Here is a 23,000-nt window from a genome sequence, read left to right on the forward strand (position 1 = left end):
ACATAAGTTCTGCGATCTCTGATGAAGCCTTTAAAAAAGCAGCTAAAGACTTGTGCCATCAAACTGGCCTTGCCTCATGCCATCTAGTGTTTGTAATAAGTTTTTAAGGTCTGTTGCTGCCTATATTTTACTGTTGTTTGTTTTACTACTTAAGGGTTTTATTTTTAATCGGTTTATTCTTTGTCACTTTGATCTGTGAAAGGTGCTCTACTAAATAAACTGAAAATCTGACTTGCTTACTAGTTAGAAGGCATTAATAGTGTTGTCAGCTAGTAACAACTTCACTGGGTGTGACAGAGCTGATGTACAGAGGCATAACAAAGGATGAAAGGCGATGCTTAATAAACTGCAATAAAAGTCATGAGAAAAGCTATATAACTCCACTGTAGTCTGTGGTACTGGAATAATCAGCGTTCATCATGTGATGTCAAAGTGTTTGCTGATTATATAATCTATTGGATCTATAATCTACAATATCTATACTCTAAGTAACTATTTGATTAACTGTTAAAATGTTGTCCAGCTAACGTGGTGTTTCTCTTTCCTTTCTTTATTAGGGTCAAAACAATATACAGTGACCAAAATCATCTGTGGAGGAGACCATAGTTTCTTATTGTATTCAAATGAACAGGTATGTGATTTGATTTTGTGTGACCTTCTCTCTAAAGATAGTTACAGCTTGTTGTTGTTATATTTTGGTAAGTTCCGTTCAGCACTACTTGACTACCCTCAACACAAACCTTAACATAATCATAATAACAACATAAAAAATAGCTGATTGAAACAATAGCGATATACACAGCTAAAAAACAGACACCCCAAATGAGTGAATGTGAGTGTGAATGGTTGTTTGTGTGTCAGCGTTGTGATGACAGCCTATCTGGGGTGTATCCCGCCTCTCGCCCAGTGTTAGCTAGGATCAGTAAGATTAGATTAGATTAGATTAGATTAGATTAGATTCAACTTTATTGTCATTGCACATGTCACTGGTACAACGCAACGAAATGCAGCTAATCTAACCTGAAGTGCTTAAATAGTAATTAAATAGAATATGATACATTAATATACAAAGTGCAAGGTATGAATGATGTATAAATATAAATATATGTTACATGAATGTCTATTGATACAGGTAGTTACAGGCTATGAACAGGTTACAGCACCCCACGGCCCTGCAAGGGATAAATGGTAATAGAGAGTGGATGGACACTCAAAATGACCTTTCTTTTGTTGATGCTTTCAGTTTTAATTAGTTTCAGTGTTTCACCACAGGGTGGCATTAATGTCTAAGTGTTTACCAGTTCTTATATTGGAGCTAAACTGTATATGGAGTCAGGAATGTGCACTGGTAGACATAACACACATTTAGCCTCTACAGCAAAATATTTAGACCTCAGGCGTGGCCTGTTTATTTTATCTTGATGGAGGAAATTGACACAACCCACACTGAAGCCCAGTGCTGGACTGTTGTCACAAACACTGTGGAAGTTCCAGTGCAAACAATCTTCTAAATGTTTGTGACAGTGCAGTTATGGTGTCTGTGTTTATCTTCCTCTCTGCAGAGTTTTGTCCCCCCAGAAGACTTCAGAGTGATTAATGTCAGTAAATCACTCTCCCCAATCAACTATGAAAGATTAAATTCATGGAGGTTAAAGCTGATGTACAGCCCAGATTCTAGTGTCACAAAGTAAGTAAAAAATAAAAGTTGTTATTTGGAATTGATTGGATTGTATAGTATATCTTGTAGATGTTTAGTATTAATGGTCTTTTAACTCTGTCTTTATGTTTTTGTGCGCAGTGACATTGTAATTCATCTCTCCTCCACGGCTTGTTGGAACGCCAGCTTCTTGGACCAAAGGTATGTAAACTCCATGTTTACATAATGTAAAGGTTTTAAGTACTCAACTCAAGTACTGTACTTTAGTACAATTTTTGAGTGAATCTTTTTAGGTTAAGATTTTTCATAAAACAGATATGAAAAATACACTGCATTTTTAAATATTAAACCAGTGGTTCCTGACCTTTTTTGCTCGTGTACCCTTTAATATAAAGCGGTGTCTGTCCAGTTGGGGCGCCCTTTGCCACATTTCAGATGTGAGTTGTTAGCAGTTCATCCAAAGACACATTTCCCCTCAGTTTCAAATAACTGCTAAATAAAAAGCAAAGATTAGACAAAAAGTCTGTTGCAAAAGGACTTTTTTCTTCTTTCCTTTCCCATTATTATCTCACAACCCCGTCAGATTTATCTTGTGACCCTGGTGAAATTGACCTTTAACGGATCAAATGGTGAAAGGATGAAGCATAAAAAATAGTACTGTAGTACAGACTGAACAAATAAAGAGGTGATATCATGCCCCAAGCTGGTTAGGTAGGTAAGTGTACATTGCACTGTAGATGAAACACACACCTGCTGTCTAGAAGAGCAAGTGCAGGGCTTTTCCTGCACTTTTGGCGCCCCCCAAAGAGGTTCTATTTCATTCTTCCTGACCGCCAGACGGCGGTGCTTTAGCACTGGATTTCTCCATCTCGCATTTGCGCAGGTTGAGTAATTATACCTCGACAGGACACTTTCATTTCAAGCTCACATTAATAATATCACTCTGTCTGCATACTTCCATTTACATAACATTAATCGCCTCCGACCGTTTCTCTCACCCACTAGTACGTACAGCCATTATTGTTCACACACTGGTCACATCCCGTTCAGAGCCTTCAGCCGCTCTGCCCCTCATCTCTGGAACTCTCTTCCACCAGACATCCGCAACATTGACACACTTTCCATTTTTAAATCCCGCCTGAAAACACATCTTTTTAAAATGGCATATCCCACGTGATCACTCTTTCTCACTCTTTGTTTCCAGATGTTATGTACCCTGATTTTATGCACTGTAATTATAGTTGTTAATTTTATCGATTATTGCTGTACTGTTTTATTATGTTTTGTAAGGTGACCTTGAGTGTTCAGAAAGGCGCCTATAAATAAATGTATTATTGTTATTATTATTATTATTATACCAACAAAGTCACCAGTGACCATGTGATGACGTAGGGCACACACCCCAGTATAAAACCCTAACATCATCACGCAATCTGTTCATTCAATCTTCTCGCATTGAGGAAACAACCAAGGGGGTAAGCCAGAGATCGGACAGTGAAGCCGACCAAAGCCTGCATGGAGGGATCTATGTAGGCCCAAAAATGGCATCAAAACCCTGTGACACCTGTGATTATAAGCTCTCGGCAATCTAAAAAAACTATTCGGCGATCAGTGACGCTGCATTGGTGTTTGAAAGGTGAGCCTCGTAGGTGGAGTCAGACAAACACACAGAACCGTGAGACTTTTTGTTGGCGCAGTTATGCATCTAAATTACGGTGTTTCTGCCGTTCTACGTCATTAAACCACAGTTATGCTGCGCGACCATGCTCAGTAGACGCTGGTGCCAACAGGAAGTAGTCCTATAGTAGTATTATTGTCTGTCTTCACTGCTCTCCATTCAAATCAGCAGGGTGGCTTTGTCTAGTAATATACTGTCTATGGAAACAACACAGGTCAATTCGGCTCGTCGCTTTTAGCCTTGAAACCTGATTCGCATGGCTTTAGCGTGCCAGCACCTTCATGTGCTTTTTTCAGGCAGATGCCGCAGCCCTCTGCCTTCTCAGTCCCTCCTTCTAAGCCCTATATTGAAGAGCTCCAAAGATGCTGGTCAGACCCCAAGTTACTCTCTCATCACACCAGTGATTGCAGGAACTTGGCTGCCATGCAGGATGCAGATAACTATCGTTTAGACCGTATGGCCCCAGTCGAGCCTACTATTGCGTCATTGATTGTGTCACCTGATGAGGCTCTCAGACAGGATGCGTGTTGCCCTCGTTCTCAGTGTAGACTGACTGATGATCTCCTCGCCAGCAGTTATAGCATAGCGGCACGCATGGGCTGTATTGGTAATTCCTTTTCTCATCTCATCCTGGCTCTGTCTCAGACCCTGCAGGACTCTGGTGTGGGCTCCTCAGCCCAGACTCTTAGTGATGCATCCCTTCAGGCCTTTGCATTTATGTCTAGGGAGCTTGGAAGGTTGATGTCAACAGTGCCAGGTATGGCTGGCGCAGTCCCCTCTGTCCGAGGGGTGTTGTCGCACCCTTTGTTCCCTTCCTGTGGTGCCGGGTCAAATGTTTGGACCAGCGGCTCAGCAGATCAAGCCAGGCAGTGGTTTGCTGGCATCCCTCTGGGTCTTCTGTCTTTACATCCCCCTCCAATTCCACTCATTCGGGTGACGCTGGAGAGGGTCCGACAGAGAGGCCACAAACTGCTGCTAGTGGCCCCCAACTGGCCGGGGAGGCCATGGTTGCCAGTGGTTCTGAGGTTGCTCAGTGGGGAGCTATGGTGCCTCCCAAAGAGACCGGACCTTCTCTCTCAGCTGGGGGGACGCATATGGCATCCGAATCCGGACCACCTTCAGCTGTGTGTCTGGCCGTTGGAAGCCAGGACCCACTCCTGGCATCTTGTGACCAGTCAGTGATCCGCACTGTTAAGTTCAAAGTCTCCCTCCACTCAGTCACTGTATGCTAATCGGTGGAAGCTTTTTTTCCCAGTGGTGCACGGAAAAGGGTGAGGTACCGGAGAACTGCTCAGTCACCAGCATTCTGTGTTTCCTGCAGTCGTTGTTGGACGGCGGCAGGTGCACCTCGACATTGAAAGTGTATGAAGCTGCCATTTCAGCAGGGCACGTGAGAGTGGCGCGCAGAGGTTTAGACCATCAGGCGTCACTGTAGTGCCACCATGGGACTTTTTGAGATTTTGAGATTCTTGGGTCTACCCCCATTTGAACCACTAGGACAGACAGAGTTGAGGTGGTTGTCTGCTAAGACAGCATTTCTGCTTGCTGTCACCTATCAGTGAGCCCGAGGTGCCTGCGTTGGTACCCAGATGGGTCAGGAGTTACTCTCCTACTGAATCTGTACTTCCTGTCAAAGCGGGGACCTTCCTCGCATGTAAACCATCGAGTTGGCTGCATTCAGTCCACCCGGCTCATCTGAAGGCGCAGAAGAGCTGTCACAGCTACTGTGACCAGTTCGGGCCCTAAAGGCTTATGTGGAGGCCACTGCTGAGGTACTTAAAAGTCTGACAACCTTTTTGTATGCAATGGGGGTTGTAGAAAGGGTGAAACTTTCCAGTTGGATTGTGGATGTGATTCTGCATGCTTATAGGTCGCAAGGCCTGCCGGCACCTAGGAAGGTTAGGTGTGACTCTACTTGGAGTGTGTCCACATCCTGGGCAGCCCTGAGAGGGGTCTGGGAGTCTTCATGTACCTTTGCTCGCTATTACCGGGTAAATGTGGCTGCTCCCCACGCGGTGGCAGCAGCTGTCCTGTCAACTGCTTCCACTCCATAGCACGGTAAGCATTCCTCGTGACCTTACTGGGATAAGTCATCCAGTGCTAAAGCACCGTAGTCAGGAAGAATGAAATAGAACGAGAGTTACAAATGTAACTATGGTTCTATGAATTCTGGATGACCGCCAGAGTTGTCTGTCATTCGGAATCTGGGCGAGAAGATTCTGTAGGAACAGATGTGATGATGTGAGGGTTTTATACTGGGGCGTGCGCCCTACGTCATCGAATGGTCACAGGTGACTTTGTTGGTATAATTACTCGACCTGCGCAAATGCAAGATGGAGACATCCAGTGCTAATGCAGGAGTCATCCAGCTGCTGCGTTGGTTTAACTCATAGACTGTATGGTGTAACTGTGCCTGAAGAATAATAATAATAATAATAATAATCTTTATTTGTAGAGCACCTTTCAAAAACAAGTTACAAAGTGCTTTAACAAGTGAAAAGACAATAATACCCAAAAGACAATAATACAAAAACAATACAAGATAAAAGCATGAAAACATTGAACAGACTAAAATACACGTTTAAGATAAATATAAAATTAGTAAAATAGAATAAAATATAAGGGATAAAACACTCCGTTACAAAGCTTGCGCTAATGACTTCCTGTTATTTCTCACAATATTAAAGCCGTTTATGCTTGAATGTGCTGGTAGTCACTTTTACATTTTACTGTTTGGCATACCGGCACCAGTTCACTCCTCTGCCCTCTCTAAATCAGCTTCTCTGGGCACTACGTGATGCTCACTCGTTCCCGTTCTCACCTGCCTGCCAATCTCCGCAGGGAGATCGGAACCTTTCATGCAGCCGTGTGTGTAGTGCCTCGTCAAAGTCACTTTCATTAACCAACAAATCACAGCCTGGAGTAAGCAGAACATTAAAAAAAGGTTGAGGCACTACAGCAAACTTTAGAAATGTTTAACTTGTCGTTCTGTATTCACAGTTTTTATTTTTGTTACCCATCATCATCAATCCAAATAAAGTGTAACATGTAAATATATTATACTAACATTATACTTTATATATATATATATATATATAATTTTTTTTATGAAATGGTCAGAAATAACAAGAAAATGCATAGATTTCGGTCATTAGGTAAGTCATTGCCTTTACTGAACGCATACCCATCATGCTTACTGTCGTGCGAAGTCACCCCCTAAAGGCCCATTCTGAGCCATGAAAAACCCTGAAGTGAAGCCCTTTATGTGTGTGTTCCGTCAATACAGGTAACCAACGCTACAAACTGCCGTCATGCTTGACATCAAAACCCCACTGAACCTCTCCTCATGCTTTAGCAAATAGCAAGTCACTACGACGAGTCATTCACATTTTAGTTTTAATCATACAGTGAGTAGTTTGTTTTAGGCATGCGCACCCAAATGAAATAGAAAAAAAATGCATTTTATGCAGTGCCTGAATACACAGACTCATGTGTAAACTAAGACTCCTGGGAACTGATTTTGCAGGGACCTCACAGGGTCCACTCACTTTATTATGATATGTCATCTTATCCAATAAAACGTGCTGATGGTCGGGGCTGAGAAAGATGGTATCTGTTTGGTCACAGACATCTGTGAGACTCCAAATTTCTCTGACCATCAGGCTGAGTGTTGGTTTGATGGCTTTTTAGTACAGACTCCTCAGCAGATACTTATCATGTCCAGGGAAGGAACTATGCAGGCCATCAGGGTGGAAAACAGACCTTTGGAGACAACGTGAAGTACTTCATGCTCTACTGTCTGCTGAAAAAACTGCAACCAGGGGCGGACTGGCCAATGGGATTGCTCCCGAACGGCCGGTCTATTTCAGGCCAAACCAGCCAGGGGTCAGGAGTTTTTATTTTTCAGTTTCTGTTTTACTTTATGATCTGCGAACGCGCCGGCTGGCCGGTCTGTTGCAGCGAACTCTGTCTGTGTGTCTGACTGGGCCAAACCAATACTTTCAATATGGAAGGGGGTGTGCAAGCTGCCCCTCCCAACTTGGACCGATCTTCATTTTACTTTCCATCTGGAGCGAGTTTCATCTCCAAACGTTTTTTCGGGGCTGAAGTCAGCGCTGGGTAGTGTGATAAGCTCAACAGAGACAGTAGCCTAAATGTGGAGAAGAGAGTGAAGGAGGAAAAAGAAATGTTTGATGCCGAAAAAATAAGAATTAAGAAGAAAAAATGTTGGCATAAGATTTGCCACATTAACCGAGGAATCTCTGTATGTCATGTACATTAGCTGTTGAGGTCAGTGGAGGTGATGCAGAGGGACAGGTTGATGATGACCCCAGTCATGTTGATGAGGAGGGAGAGAAGAAAGATGAGGAGCAGCAGGAGGAGAAGGAGGAGGTCAGGGAAGAGAATCAGCAGGAGGAGAAGGTAAATAGAACCTGATAAAACAGTGACGGGTACAGGGACAGTGTGTTTTTAGAATTAGAGAATGGATTATTGTAAGTCATATTTATTACTGATGTTCTTCTTGTGCATATGTAGCTGTACAATCAGTAAAAGCAGAGTCAGGGTCCAGCACAGGGGAAGCTGAGCCAGAGAGAGGCCTACTCAGAGCTGAAGCTTAGGGATTTGATTTTTATGCACACACATACACGCTGCTGTATTTTATGGGAATGTGTTGTAGTTTTTGAGTATATGTAAGTATTATAGTACTCTAACAGACTCAGGCTTGCCTGACCTGGTCTTGTTCAGTGCAGAGCTGCCTTGCTTACAAACTGAAGAGGCAGGTGTCATCCTGAAGTTTCTTGAAGGTCTTCAGCGTAATCTGATTCACTGTATACAATACAAAAATGCTAATATGCATTAAAATAACTGCAAAATATATTTAAAAGGACGCTCACATAAAAGTCCGTCTCAAAGTCCCGGGCTGAATTTCAGTCCCAGTACATCCCTGACTGCAACTGTAGCTGGGGACCTAAAACATACCGTCATTTTCATTGTATTAGTGTTACTTGACAAAGAACTTCTTGTTTGGTTCTCTAAGCTCACATAATTCTTAATATGAAGTGCGTCTGAGCTCACGGTTCATTGGGATTCAGCTTAAAGACTGTCCGCATCAGTGTTTTTTGTTTGGCAAACACAAGATCAGATCTGATGTATTTGTGTTATGGCTAAATAAAAGCTGTGCTATAAGAATGTGAAGGCTTACACTGTAAATAGTTTCTGACCTTCATGCTAAGGGTTTTGTTAGATTTGTGTAGGCGTGGTTGTCAGTTTGTTCTCGCTACCCGGCTCCCAGGCTGATGATGACATCTGCATACCTTTAGGCTGTGTGTCCACCTAACCGCTGCTCTTGCTCTGTGTGTGTGTTTACCATTCACAGCTGACCTGCCACATGAAGGAATAGACTTGTGTTTAGTTCAAAGCAACATGTGCCTTCGTATCGAGGCTTTACCACAAAGTCCCTGACCTGATCGCTGAAACATCATAGTGTACACATAATCAGATGTTTGTTTGCTTGCACAGTGATGATACCCACTTCAAAACCAACCCAAAGATCCCAGGCATCGACCTCAACGCTGTCAGAGTGCTGTTTGAGACGCTCAGCAAACCGGCCTTCTCTGGACTGCTGGAGCAGGTATTGACTAATAGTGTATTCATAATTATATATGTACAAAGTAATTGGCTAAAGCTAGCAATTTTACTTTCTTTCTTTTAACTCCCAAACCCAGTTTCCTGTATTCCAAGAACACTGATTTGCAGGACTAGTTAATAATGTCTCTTACTGTTGTATCACTTTCCTTATAAAGTGAAAATAGAGAAAGTAGAATCCTCATGTAGCTTTAATGTCTACTACATGGGCTGAGAATATGTAGCTTTCTAAAGACGAAATACCACAGTCTTCCTCTTACAGATGAAAGATTCCTAAGAAATAAAACAAACACTTGCTTAGTTCAGTACACTTAGGAGTTTTGTTTCTTGCTTGAGGTCAGGTCACCTAATGATAATGTTTTTAAAGTTGCACTAATAAATATTTTTATATTGATAATGGGTCAGATGACTGTGTTTAATGACATACAGTGGGTACGGAAAGTATTCAGACCCCTTTAAATTTTTCACTCTTTGTTTCATTGCAGCCATTTTCCAAAAATCCAAAAAGTTCATTTTATTTCTCAGTAATGTACACTCAGCACCCCATCTTGACAGAAAAAACAGAAATGTAGAAATTTTTGCAAATTTATTAAAAAAGAAAAACTGAAATATCACATGGTCATAAGTATTCAGACCCTTTGTTCAGTATTTAGTAGAAGCACCCTTTTGATCTAATACAGCCATGAGTCGTTTTGGGAAAGATGCAACAAGTTTTTCACATCTGGATTTGGGTATCCTCTGCCATTCCTCCTTGCAGATCCTCTCCAGTTCTGTCAGGTTGGATGGTAAACGTTGGTGGACAGCCATTTTCAGGTCTCTCCAGAGATGCTCAATTGGGTTTAAGTCAGGGCTCTGGCTGGGCCATTCAAGAACAGCCACGGAGTTGTTGTGAAGCCACTCCTTCGTTATTTTAGCGGTGTGCTTAGGGTCATTGTCTTGTTGGAAGGTAAACCTTCGGCCCAGTCTGAGGTCCAGAGCACTCTGGAAAAGGTTTTCGTCCAGGATATCCCTGTACTTGGCCGCATTCATCTTTCCCTCGATTGCAACCAGTCGTCCTGTCCCTGCAGCTGAAAAACACCCCCACAGCATGATGCTGCCACCACCATGCTTCACTGTTGAGACTGTATTGGACAGTGATGAGCAGTGCCTGGTTTTCTCCACACATACCGCTTAGAATTCAGGCCAAAAAGTTCTATCTTGGTCTCTTATTTATCACCATCTTGGAGTCCTTCAGGTGTTTTTTAGCAAACTCCATGCGGGCTTTCATGTGTCTTGCACTGAGGAGAGGCTTCCGTCGGGCCACTCTGCCATAAAGCCCCGACTGGTGGATTGCTGCAGTGATGGTTGACTTACTACAACTTTCTCCCATCTCCCGACTGCATCTCTGGAGCTCAGCCACAGTGACCTTTGGGTTCTTCTTTACCTCTCTCACCAAGGCTCTTCTCCCCCGATAGCTCAGTTTGGCCGGACGGCCAGCTCTAGGAAGGGTTCTGGTCGTCCCAAACGTCTTCCATTTGAGGATTATGGAGGCCACTGTGCTCTTAGGAACCTTAAGTGCAGCAGAAATTTTTTTGTAACCTTGGCCAGATCTGTGCCTTGCCACAATTCTGTCTCTGAGCTCTTCAGGCAGTTCCTTTGACCTCATGATTCTCATTTGCTCTGACATGCACTGTGAGCTGTAAGGTCTTATATAGACAGGTGTGTGGCTTTCCTAATCAAGTCCAATCAGTATAATCAAACAGCTGGACTCAAATGAAGGTGTAGAACCATCTCAAGGATGATCAGAAGAAATAGACAGCACCTGAGTTAAATATGAGTGTCACGGCAAAGGGTCTGAATACTTATGACCATGTGATATTTCAGTTTTTCTTTTTTAATAAATTTGCAAAAATTTCTACATTTCTGTTTTTTTCTGTCAAGATGGGGTGCTGAGTGTACATTACTGAGAAATAAAATGAACTTGTTTGATTTTTGGAAAATGGCTGCAATGAAACAAAGAGTGAAAAATTTAAAGGGGTCTGAATACTTTCCGTACCCACTGTAGATAATTATCACCTAGCTCTGCAGTTTCCCTCAGTTCTATAAAGCATTTTAATGTCTTATTGTTTTGGTTTTCCAGCCTGCAACTGTATTGTAAATCAACTTTACACCAACTCCTTTCCAGCAGCAGCAGGCAGCTTGTTTTATGTGGAAAAGCTCTAAAACAGCAATTCCCAAAGTGTGGTGCGCGCACCCCTTGGGGTGCGTGAGCTGCCTCTAAGGGGTGCACGACAGGGAAAATGTTATGTAGTAGTGTAATAACTACAAGAATGATTTTTTTGTCAAATTTTTCGTGGAATTGAAAAATTTCCGTTGTAAATTTAATTTAAAATTAAAAACGTTATAATTAATACTTAGCTCACAGGAAATGGCTACTCACACACCTCTCTCCCTCTCAGGCTGAGCCACCTGCGCTGTACTTGCAAATCCTCATATGGTTTCTCTTTTGTCCATGTTATCTGTTTATGAGGCTATAACAGGGTGCGATTTGTGAAAAAACAGAGGGGGTATGTTTTGAAACATTTTTTTTGTCATTAAACCTCTCGTGCAGGTGAACTGTGGATTGATTGCAAAGTTTAACCATCACAGTATGAGAAAACGTTTTACTGCCACTGTTACTTTTATATTAATAAATATATAATGTTACATCACGATGCAGAGTTGCAGTGAAAAGACAGAGAAGACGGATGCATGCCGTGTTTAAGCGCAGTGAGTGGGTAAGGGGAGAGCGACTGATTTAAAAGCCGTCACTTTCAAGAGTGTCACTGAGTGAAAACCCCGTAGCAGTGACAGGGACACTGCACTGCTTGTCATCATAGAAAGAGATCATTAGATTTTGATGTTTATTGCACCTTCGGCTGCCTTCTCTTCAACAACTCTGCTGCTCATTGTTGATAGGCTATTGTTCGCAATGTGTAACCAATCAGATATTGCTGTGGGTGGGACATTGAGCAAATAAATTAGTATGTATGTGTATATATATATATATATATATATATTAATTACAGAAGCCCTAAACGGCCATCGATTCAAATATTTTGTTTTACTCTGTTTTCCTGTGATAATGGGATATTATCTTGTGATCTCAAGATAGCGAACCATAGCTGAATACAGGAGTCGGCCGGTGCGTTTCTTTATGATAGTTCCGTGGCAAGTCAGTAGGTAGGTCAGTTGGTAGAGCCCAGGACTTGATTCCCGTGGGTTGCAGGTTCAACCCCTGCTCTCTGCAAAGGTTTTATTCTTCTTTGTGTTTTTAATCATTCTCTTCAACAATTTGGTATGAAGAAATTCAGGGAAATCCAGTCACACATTTCCTGACGTCAGGAAATGTGTAGTTAAATGGATTTCCCTGAATGAGAAGCGGATGAATTTCCTCTGCCTGGAAATGATGGGGAATCCAGCTTGTGATTAATTGTGAGCATGTGAATAAGTCATCTTCATAACAGACAAACTTAAACTATGAGTCCTGTGCCTTACCAACTGAGCTAATCAGTGACACCTTGAAATTACCACTAAGAAACAATCTTGCCAACCTCTGTGTTAACTGTGTAAACTACTGTTTAGTTATCTGGAGATCACGAGAAAATTATCTGCTTGGTACCAAACAGCAGACAGACAAAATAATGTCGAACTGGTGAACGTAATGGCTAAAGAACCAGATATTTCCCTTAGGAGTTATGCAGAACTAACAGAGAGAGGGGTTACGTTAATCAGGTGGACACGAATCCAAATGAATGCTAATGTTGCTTCATGTCTGCTGGGAGTAAAAAAGTAACTTAATGTTTACAAACGCCTTCACCATAACATCAGATGTCCTGTTCACTGCCCCCAAGTGGCGAACAAAAAATCACGTTTAAATGAATCTCAGAAGAGATTAAGGAAAATTCAAGACTAATTGCGGCGTTGTTGTCACTGTTCAGCAAAGGTTAGATAGCCCCACTTGTAGGAACTGTAAATTAGAGGTTGCTATGAAGAAATGTACCACTTGCTCAAGTTCAAAACCTGTTTTATATACTTCAGTTTTTCCCACACATAGACTTAAGTTGTCCCAGGTATATTTGGCGACTTTTTCTTTTTGCAAAGAAACACAGAGAGAGTTGTTATCTGTTATGTCACAAGATGCGGACACAATGGATATTTTTGCATGGTAAAGCGACAGTGAACACACCAGTGCAGATGTCATTCTGTACCACGTTGGTTTTGATTGTTGTGTTAGGCTTCATCATTAACAAGTCTCCTCCACATGCGGGAACACCTGTGACTGAAAATGGAATCGCGGGTGGAAAGATCCAAAAGATGAGTTCTCTGTCTTTTTAGAGACTTTATCAAACATAGCTTTCTGCTGATGGAGAATGTCAATAGAGTAGACACATACAGGGAGACAGAGACAGAAAGGTGGTGCAGTGTTTAATGCGAGAACTGAAGGGAAAGGGTTCAAGTCCCAGGTAGACTGTCATTCTGTGGGAAACACTGTGCTTTATTTTATATTTAAATCAACTCTCAAATGCAAAGTAATTTTGGTAGCCATTTTATCAACGAATATCATAAAAAGTGGTATGATCAGTTGAGTCAAAACAGTTTTTTTCACCATAGTGAAGCAGTTAAAGGCGCAACATTATGATTGTTAAACAGTATTCAACTATCTCTCTTATGGTCATAAAACAAAACCTCTATATGTGAATATCTGGCCTGTTTTGAAAGTATATCAAGTTCTGCCACAGATCCATGGCACAAACTGTTGGGCTGAGTTATAACCTCTAACATTAGCACAGTAATGTTAGGTTTGGGTTCATGCACCTCAAACCAACATGAACTTTAATCTGTTTGGAGACCGAGGTCTCATTCCAAACCACTAAGTGCCCCTCTCAAAATAGCGACTGCCTAGTTAATCCAAACTGTTTTCAATTTGAACAATATCCTATCAATGTCTCTCTTTATTAATACATGTAGCCTCATAGTACAGTACATTTCAAATACTTTTCACTCGCTATAACAATAAATGCTGTTTTTTTTCATTAAAAGAGAAATATATGAGAAATATACACAACCTGTTACACATGTTCTCCCTCTTTCTGTGTCCGACCTTCTGTTTAGGCCAGCAAGAGTTTTGAGAGTCTGTTGATCCCTCAGCTGCCACGCTCCCCTCCTGACGTCGAGGCCATGAGGATCTACCTCATCTTGTCTGAGTACCCGGCACTGCTGGACTCCAAGAACTACATCCGCCTCACTATTCCCCTGGCAATGGCCATCCTCCGGCTAGACGCCAACCCCAGCAAAGTACTGGGTATCGTACTTGCCTGCACACACTACATACGTCTATATCTATATCTACACTGAACAAAATTATAAATGTAACACTTTTGTTTTTGCCCCCATTAATCATGAGCTGAACTCAAAGATCAAGACACGCTGTCTGATCAGCATCTTGATATGGCACACCTGTGAGGTGGATGGATTATGTCAGCAAAGGAGAAGTGCACACTAACACAGATTTTGACAGATTTGTGAGCTATATTTGAGAGAAATAGGCCTTTGATGAATGGGGGCAAAAACAAAAGTGTTGCGTTTATAATTTTGTTCAGTGTATATGTGTAAATAGATATCATCATATTGATCGTCATGTCACATCAAACCCTGTGGCACCATGTAGCATCACACCACATGAAGCTTACCTCCGGCACCTGCAGCATGTCCGTGTCCTCATTCACATCCATGTCACCTGTGCTATTTAAGATACACCAAACATCATCAAACAGTAAACAGCCTGTCTGGTGATGGAGGTCGATTTGGGAAGATCAGAAGTACTCTTCACAGAGGTAACGTTCAGTCGGTAGCTGAACTCTGGACGACTTGATAATGTTTAACCTTGCAGAAATGTTTAAATAAATGCTTTTCAAGTTGGCCCTGAGCAATACCTACAAATACACAATACAAACAGTATGTGGACCCTGCTTTTCCACATTTATTTCCTCTTAATAACTTAGCAGTGTTCGTGCATGAATATGCTAGAACACAGAAATATTAACACCTAGATTTGTTTGCTGTGAGTGTTTTGATATACTGAAGAAACCAATGACATGCCATGTTTCCTTCGAGTGAGGTATTTGCTCTGTAGGTTAAGTTGATCTTTTTCTCTGTCCCTGTAGATAACTGGTGGTGTATTGTAGACGGCAGTGTGTTCACCAGAATGGTCGACATGTACAAGAGCATCGTTGTGTTTATGCTAACGGGAGGCAAGACGCTGCTCGTACCAGTGTTCTATGAGAATTATTTTGTTGCCACGCTGAGGCTGCTGGAGAAACTCCACAAGGTATCCACACGGGTTACCTTATGCTCCTTTTGACCAGCCGTCAGTGCATTCTGAGGAGGGAGTGTGTTTTTCCTGGTTCCTAATCTGTAGACTGCCATGTACACTTTTCCTAGAGTTGAGGCAGGTGTTTGTTCTATGTTTCCAGGTAAACTTAAAGGCGGGCCATGTGGAGTACCACCGCTTTTATATCCCTGACATCACCAGCCTGGTGGACATCCAGGAAGACTACCTCAAATGGTTTCTGAGTAAAGCTGAGATTGTGAGTACTGACGTTCTCTGAAAATGTTTCACTTCCTTGTTACTTGACATCGGCTGAATACACACACACACACACACACACACACACACACACACACACACACACACACACACACACACACACACTTAACTCATGTCATACTCTGTCTACAGAGACAATGTGTGAAATTTATCCATAACTGTTTGTGGGTGTGTTGCTGACTTTGAGACTTCTCTCTCACTTTGTTTTCTAGAAAGTGGGATCATCCTCCCCTGCGCAGGTACTTGATTTAAACATTGAACTCAAAAATATCATATTACATTATATTCATTTGATCTCTAAGTATATTTCCTAATTTTCCTTGCAGAGTGACTTTCCCTCAGTGAACCTATGTGCCTACCCATTCATACTGAACGCTCAAGCCAAGACCACTATGCTGCAAACAGATGCTGAACTGCAAATGCAGGTACCTGCTGTGAATGTTAAAAGGAGTTTTCTTGTGGTTTCATACAGTTATATCACTGATTTTGGTTAAATGGTGGAGGTTTTATATAATTAGTTACCATATTTTTGCCTTGTTTTTCCCCACCTCAACCTGTGGCTGTTACCAAGATGGCAGTCAGTGGTGCAAACCTGCACAATGTCTTTATGCTGCTCACACTGGAACCCCACCTTGCTAGGAACCCTTACTTGGTGCTCCATGTGCGCAGGAACCATTTAGTAAGTGACACACTACGTGAGCTCACCATGTACTCTGATGTGGACCTCAAGAAACCGCTCAAGGTGAGAGCTACGCCTAAGTTTTTGAAGGTCACTGTAGTTCAGTAATTTTGATAAAAGAATAACTTTCCCTCTGTACTTTTTGTAATTTTCCTTATGCATTTCCTCCAGGTGATCTTTGATGGAGAGGAGGCCGTAGATGCAGGTGGAGTAACTAAAGAGTTCTTCCTGCTGCTGTTAAAGGAGCTATTGGATCCTGTATATGGGATGTTCACTCATTACAATGAGTCCAACCTGCTGTGGTTCTCAGACAAAGTAAGTCACTCTGCAGGATTCAAAAGCATCATTAGTTTGTATTCACAAGCTAATGATGTAAAAAGAGTCACTTACTAAACGTACTTATTGCAAGTTAATAAAAATTAATAACTGCAAACATAATATCTTTGTGAATTCTCATAATAAATTAGAATTGATACTGCTGAATATAGTGAAACACTATGAGCATTTCCTCACTTGTTTCTTACTTTGTCTTTTGTATAATTCCTGGTGACGAGAGGCGGTGACAGATCATTAAGTTTGTCAAACCCATGAAATGCAGAGTTAGAGACACATTTAGCAGCTGTTGCTTAAAAGGCAGTTTAGAGTTTTGCAACTATGTCAGTATCTTAACATTTTGTTTGGGAGTTTGGTTTGAACCTTTTTGTCATGATTTTGTTTTCTTGGTTTATTAAAGTGGGGTATGCGATTCTGGACAAATACAATACCAAATTTATAGCATACTGTCGCTACAGTTGCTGCTGCAAAGCTAAAATGCAGAGAGGACGAGATGGTCCAGAGCCAGCACACCAGCTCCAGGCAGCAGTACTCACAACTCTCCTGATGCTATAGCATACAACAGCATACTGTATCTTTGCAAGCTAGAAAGTAAGCTGAATGTCAATGGGCAGTCATTTAACGTTACCTGATACACAAATCATGGCTGGAAAGGCTGGAATAATTTTGTGAAGCACAGTGCGGGCAACTTTGTTTGTATCTGTTTACAGTGCCAGGGCTGTGTACAAATACCTGAATGGACCGCTAGCAGACTGTATGGAGATATTCGCTGAAAATGACAAAAAGATGTGTTGAATTAGAATCGCTTAGCCCACCTTTAACAGGTGATAACAGTAAGCCTATAGTGGATCTCCAGAATGTGAGTGATTTGAACTTCAGCTGTATTTTCCAGGAAGAGCTGCTGCTTCTGACATAGGCCAGTGGGAAAATTCAGCTTTACACTTACCTCTATAAGGAAGTAACATAAGGGGTATGTCCCCGAACTTTAAGAATCACTAGTTACTTTAGTAACATGATAGTGATCCAGCAATGAAACAGAATCATCATTACGTCTTCTTTTCCATTACCTTTTTTTCTGTCATCCAAGGTCAATATGCTTTTTTGCAACCTTGTATTTGTCATATTAACTTGTTTAACAGACGGCTGAAAACGGTGTAAAAATGATCACCAGGCTCCAGTGGGTTAGAATTAGAAAAGCGTGTAAATACCATTTTTTAAATCTTTGAATAATAAATGATGTGAATTTTTCCGGCTGGTGTATCATCATCTCTTTTTAAGCTTAAGGAATGTGAGATGTTGTCAGTTGCGTTCAGCCAGGCTACACTTGTTCTTCTTGTACTAGTAAAATAATTTTCTTGTGTGTGTTTCCAGTGTTTCGTTGAGCAGAACTGGTTTCACCTGATTGGGATCATCTGCGGTCTGGCCATCTACAACTCCACAGTGGTGGACCTCCACTTCCCTCTGGTTCTCTACAAGAAGCTGCTTGATGTCTCACCGACACTGGAGGACTTCAAGGAGCTCTCACCCACAGAGGCCAGGTAACTAGCCAGCTCCTTTGAGCTTAAGAGTACCAACTGATAACTGTTTTCCTCAACCTCTCGTACCATTCATGTAGCAGAACCTACGGTGGCCGCTAAACTCATGAAAAATACAAAAGGCCGTCTTCAGAGCCAGTATTTGTTTGTCTCTATAGCTATAAAGGGCTCATTCAGAGGTAACAGAAACACAATAAATTTTCAGGTGATTATTATTATTATATATTATAAGCTAATGAAAACATATTTATGGATATTATATTCAATTTCTGCCTATATTTCTGACAAGATCCCCCTAAATCTGACAAACTTGTCCTTTAAAGACGAGGGGATTGCAGTGCAGGACATCTTGACAGCAATGTAGAATATGTTGACATGGCACCTGCTGCCCAAAACAGTTTGTCTTAAGTGTGTCTGCATATTGCGGCAGGTCTACTGGTCTAAAATTGGGAACTTGTTACCGGATTAGTTTTGTCCATTTTAAAGAGAAAATTCTTGCCATCTGTTGCTCCACAAGTGTAACTAAATAATGAGAAATTGTAAAGCACCAGTCCCAAATCCAGTTGTACTCAAAGACGCACTTAAAAAATTGCTCTTCAAGTGTGTCTGCAGGGTGTGTCACGCAATTACATAACCAGTGTGTTTTATCATTTTTTTTAAGTAGCGGTGAAATAGATTGCCACTGGGAAATGCCTCTTGATTGAATTTGGAGCAGAAAGAGTAAGCATTTCCTCAGTGGCTTTTTGTGTCCAGTTGACTATTGATTTTTAGACTAGTCCTCTGAAAGCTGCAGCTAGTGCTGCACAGCCTGTAGTGTTGTTGTTAAAGACAACACAACCTTAAAGGACAGGATCTTGAAAAACATTTCACATGTTACGCTTTTATTTTGACTGCCTTAAAGATTCGACAAACTAAAGTCAGCACACTGGCTACCTCACACTGACAAGAAACAGATAAGCGTTTTTTAAATGATAAGATTCATTTGTTATGTCTTGGACTGCAAAATGACCTTAGGCAGTAGTTGGGGTCAAATTGGTATTTGATTATCTTTCACTAATTATCATTTCCTGTGCCAGCCCACCTGTCCTCTTTCCACATTTCCTGTGTTGTGATGGTAAATGCATGTTCTTTGCAGGAAAAGTAACACAGCACTCCCTCTATTGGATTAATAGCGAATGTAACCACTTCACTTCTAATCTAATCTAAATTTTAATCTAACAGACAATTTTGGGTCTTCCCTATCTGTTTGATCCATGCAGCTGTTGCAAAGGCACAGCGGATGCCTGGTTTTCATTTTAAAAGTCAAACAGGGACAGATTTAATCCTGAATACAATAAACTGTCTAAGATGGATAAAACAGACGTATGACTCAGATATTTCTGAGATATTTCTGAAATGAAGATGCTATTATTACGCTATCAAGTCCTCTGCTATGCACGATGATGAAATGCATGAAGGAGGTATTTTTCTAATGAAATGTACTAATTCATTGCTCACCTCATGGTGTGCTAATGTGAAAATGTTTAATGATGGTGATTTTGGCCTTTCTTTTGTTTCTTACCTCACATAAATAAGATTATTAGCGTGTGTTTTTCTCCACTGCCATGATTGTGTATTAATAGTATTGTTCAAACATCCTTTCCTTCTGTTTATTCTTCTGCAGGAGTCTACAACAACTTCTAGACTATGAAGGAGGCGATGTGGAGGAGACGTTTCTCCTCAACTTTGCTGTACGTGTCGCTTTTCACTAGGGCTGGGTGATATGGCCAAAAATGTTACGATAAGACATTTCATATCATTCAATATTGATAATTATCACGATAATTGTCAAATCATTATTTCTTTCGAGTTTAAAGGCTGATTTTTGCTCCTGAGTGGACACTGAAGAAACCAGATGGTTAATTGTGGTTTAAAACTATTCTTTATGGTCAGAACATGAGAAACACTTTCCAAACAGTGGATCACATAACAAATCTGAGGTAGAACATTCAAAACAATTATGATACAATCAACAATTATGCAGAGTAAAATAAAGTAAAATCTTTTTTCAGTTCCTTTTCCTCAACAAAATAAAAATCTTAATAGAAAAATTAAGTGCTAATTCGTTCACGATTCAAATGAATGTAATCAAACATTTATTGAACATTTGTTATATTGTTATTGAGGAAAATTATATTGGGATAATTATCATTATTGTTTTATTGCCCAACCCTGCTTTTCACTTGTTACTCTCATTTATGCCAACTTTAAGGATATGGTTTTTGGATTGTTCTGATTTAAAAAATCCCATGAAAGACCAAATCAACAATGTGATAATCTGTCTCTTGAAACTGTCCGACTTCCATACCCTTATCCTGTGGCACAACGCAAGATGTTTAAAAAAAATAAGAACAGTAAGAAAAAAAATATAGGTCACAAAAGCAGTGTTTTATTTTTGAGATTTCCTGAAACAGCTGTGCACTGGAGCTTTAAGTGTTCCTATATTTAGTTGCGGATTAGTGCACAAATAGAGTAGGTGGGTGGTACCACGAAATGTGGTTCTGATCTGGTACCAAGAAATACAAAACCAGAATCTTGTAATTATTAACTTGTAATTATTAAGACGCTTATATACTATTATACTTTATGACTTTAATGCATCACTAATAGGCTTTGGTATATTTTTTTTATTGCCACTGAGTGATTTGCCGGACATCTAATATGCCAAGCATTTCCTTTGTAATTATTTGTTAAACACATGTATGTGTGTTTTTAATAGTAAATAAGAAAACTGTTTATTGTGTGAATTTTTTAAACTAACGAGGTGATAGCTGTGCGCATGCACACAAAATAAAAAGTACTAAGAAGAAATGTTTATGTGCTCAGAATGTTTCTTTGATGCTGATCCTATGAACACTATTATCAATACTTAAAACAAAACGATCTGCCCACCCCCTGTATGTGGGATCTGCAGGGTTCATGTTCATTGAAATAAAGGAATATGTCACCAGGTGCAACAGTGTGACTCAGTGATGAGTGTTTTCAATAGTTTTGGTACAACAATGGAGCTCTATGACCCAGAGAAATGAGATACAGGTATATGTCAGCCTTTAGCAATACAGACAATACTGGTTAGATAATCTGTTCATTGTTAGTTTTGGTCTTTTCATGTGATTTGTTGACAATAAGAAAAATATGTAATGTCACCAGACTTATCCTTTAACTGAAAACGGTTGAATTATAATTACAAGCAAACACCCCACAATGTCCACACTCTACTAAAACTCCTGTCTAAGACGGTTTGTTGTGTTCACGTCTCAGATCACGAGGGAGAACTATGGGATAACAGAAGTCAAGGAGCTCATTCCTGGTGGAGAGAGCGTCAGTGTGGACAAAAACAACAGGTGAGGCAGCTCAACATATCAAATATGTACTGCCCGTAATGTAGTTTTCGGTATAATTTCATCAACTCTCCCTTCATTTGATGTCCCATTTGAAGTGACCTTGTTTTTTAAAAATGTTTTTAATGCTCTACACTGTGTTCTTTCTAAAGGATCAACAGCTGACTGAGTTTTTTTAATATATAAATATATATATTTTTTTCCATAACTGAGATTATCATGTGCTCGCACAGCTGGCAGCGCGAGTCCCATTGTTCCAACTGAAGGTCATGTTCTGTGTTGAAAACAAAGATTTTGGTATTTTAAGCATCATTCAGTGTGTTTTTCTCCACCAGCACCACCCTGCTCGTCCTTGTGCGAGTGGCATTGATTACGTTGTTATGTGGAGGAGTCCGCAGAGATTTGTTGGGTGGGCGGTGTCAACATGTCTGGCTGCTGCCGCTGAACAGATGGCGAGAGCGGCAGTGACCCAAGTTGTTCCTGCAAAATCCCCTCAACACTCTGATATAAAAGTGTAATAACAGAATTAATAGAGAAAATGGTTGTGTGATTGTTCAGTAATGTTTGGAATTTTAAATGACACAGTTAACACCTCCCTGTTCATGCTGAAGTCGGTATTATGGAGTTTGTTCCTCAGAAAGTGGTAGTTCTGTTAAATTAATGTATTAACTCAATGCCCTTCAGTACTTTCCACCATATAGATAAAATTAATTACAAAAACTTTGTATTGATGAATTTGAACTTTTAACTTCTGACCTTTTTTGTGTTTGCATAATCTCAATGAGATAACATGATGATGATGATGATATAATAAATAATAATAATAATAATAATAATAATAATAACAATAATATTTTTAAAGTTTAAAATAGAAATATTCTAAATTTCTAATACAGGTCTAAATGTCAAATACAGGTCTATAGGTGCAGTCCTGTTGTCTATCAGATATGTTACATCATATGCTGCTCAAATGTCATTGAAGTGACACGTTTTGTTTGTTTTTCTATGATGCTTGTTTTTAGTGAAGCATTAATGAATGTCATGCTTTTATGGCTGCAATATTATATCTAATGGAAATATAAAGAAAACAAAACAACATTTAAGGGTTAGTTAGACACAATAGAAGAGGAAGAGAGTGTTTACAGTCACACCTTGAAGTCTGATTAAATTCTTTCCTATAAACTGATTTGTGAGGAAGCAGCTGCGGTGAAGAACAAATTAATGATCTGAATGTTTACTTAACGTGTGTGTGTGTGTGTGTGTGTGTGTGTGTTTCAGGAAGGAGTTTGTGGAGGCCTACCTGCGCTACGTGTTCTCAGACTCGGTGAGCGAGCAGTACTCGGCCTTCTCCTCCGGCTTCCTGAAGGTGTGCGGGGGGGAGATCCTGTCGCTGTTCCAGCCCTCTGAGCTGATGGCCATGGTGGTCGGCAACAACGACTACAACTGGGAGGAGATGGAGAAGGT

General features: G+C 40.7%; 1 protein-coding gene across 1 annotated transcript in view; it reads left to right on the plus strand.

Annotated features, from left to right (window-relative positions):
* LOC119907752 (probable E3 ubiquitin-protein ligase HERC3) overlaps positions 1-23,000 on the plus strand; it is a 27,221-nt gene that overhangs the window by 963 nt on the left and 3,258 nt on the right. Inside the window, exons 2-16 of the mRNA XM_038725436.1 lie at positions 524-631; positions 1,563-1,687; positions 1,799-1,858; positions 8,856-8,967; positions 14,115-14,304; positions 15,167-15,330; positions 15,476-15,589; positions 15,822-15,848; positions 15,936-16,034; positions 16,181-16,351; positions 16,460-16,603; positions 17,993-18,159; positions 19,820-19,886; positions 21,457-21,539; positions 22,815-22,998. Of these exons, the coding sequence (XP_038581364.1) occupies positions 524-631; positions 1,563-1,687; positions 1,799-1,858; positions 8,856-8,967; positions 14,115-14,304; positions 15,167-15,330; positions 15,476-15,589; positions 15,822-15,848; positions 15,936-16,034; positions 16,181-16,351; positions 16,460-16,603; positions 17,993-18,159; positions 19,820-19,886; positions 21,457-21,539; positions 22,815-22,998 (1,815 nt within the window). The remainder of the gene's footprint in view (positions 1-523; positions 632-1,562; positions 1,688-1,798; positions 1,859-8,855; positions 8,968-14,114; positions 14,305-15,166; positions 15,331-15,475; positions 15,590-15,821; positions 15,849-15,935; positions 16,035-16,180; positions 16,352-16,459; positions 16,604-17,992; positions 18,160-19,819; positions 19,887-21,456; positions 21,540-22,814; positions 22,999-23,000) is intronic.

The sequence above is a fragment of the Micropterus salmoides genome, unplaced genomic scaffold (assembly GCF_014851395.1).
Source record: "Micropterus salmoides isolate LMB-PRFRI ecotype aquatic unplaced genomic scaffold, ASM1485139v1 Ms_hic_scaffold_17, whole genome shotgun sequence".
Taxonomy (NCBI): domain Eukaryota; kingdom Metazoa; phylum Chordata; class Actinopteri; order Centrarchiformes; family Centrarchidae; genus Micropterus; species Micropterus salmoides.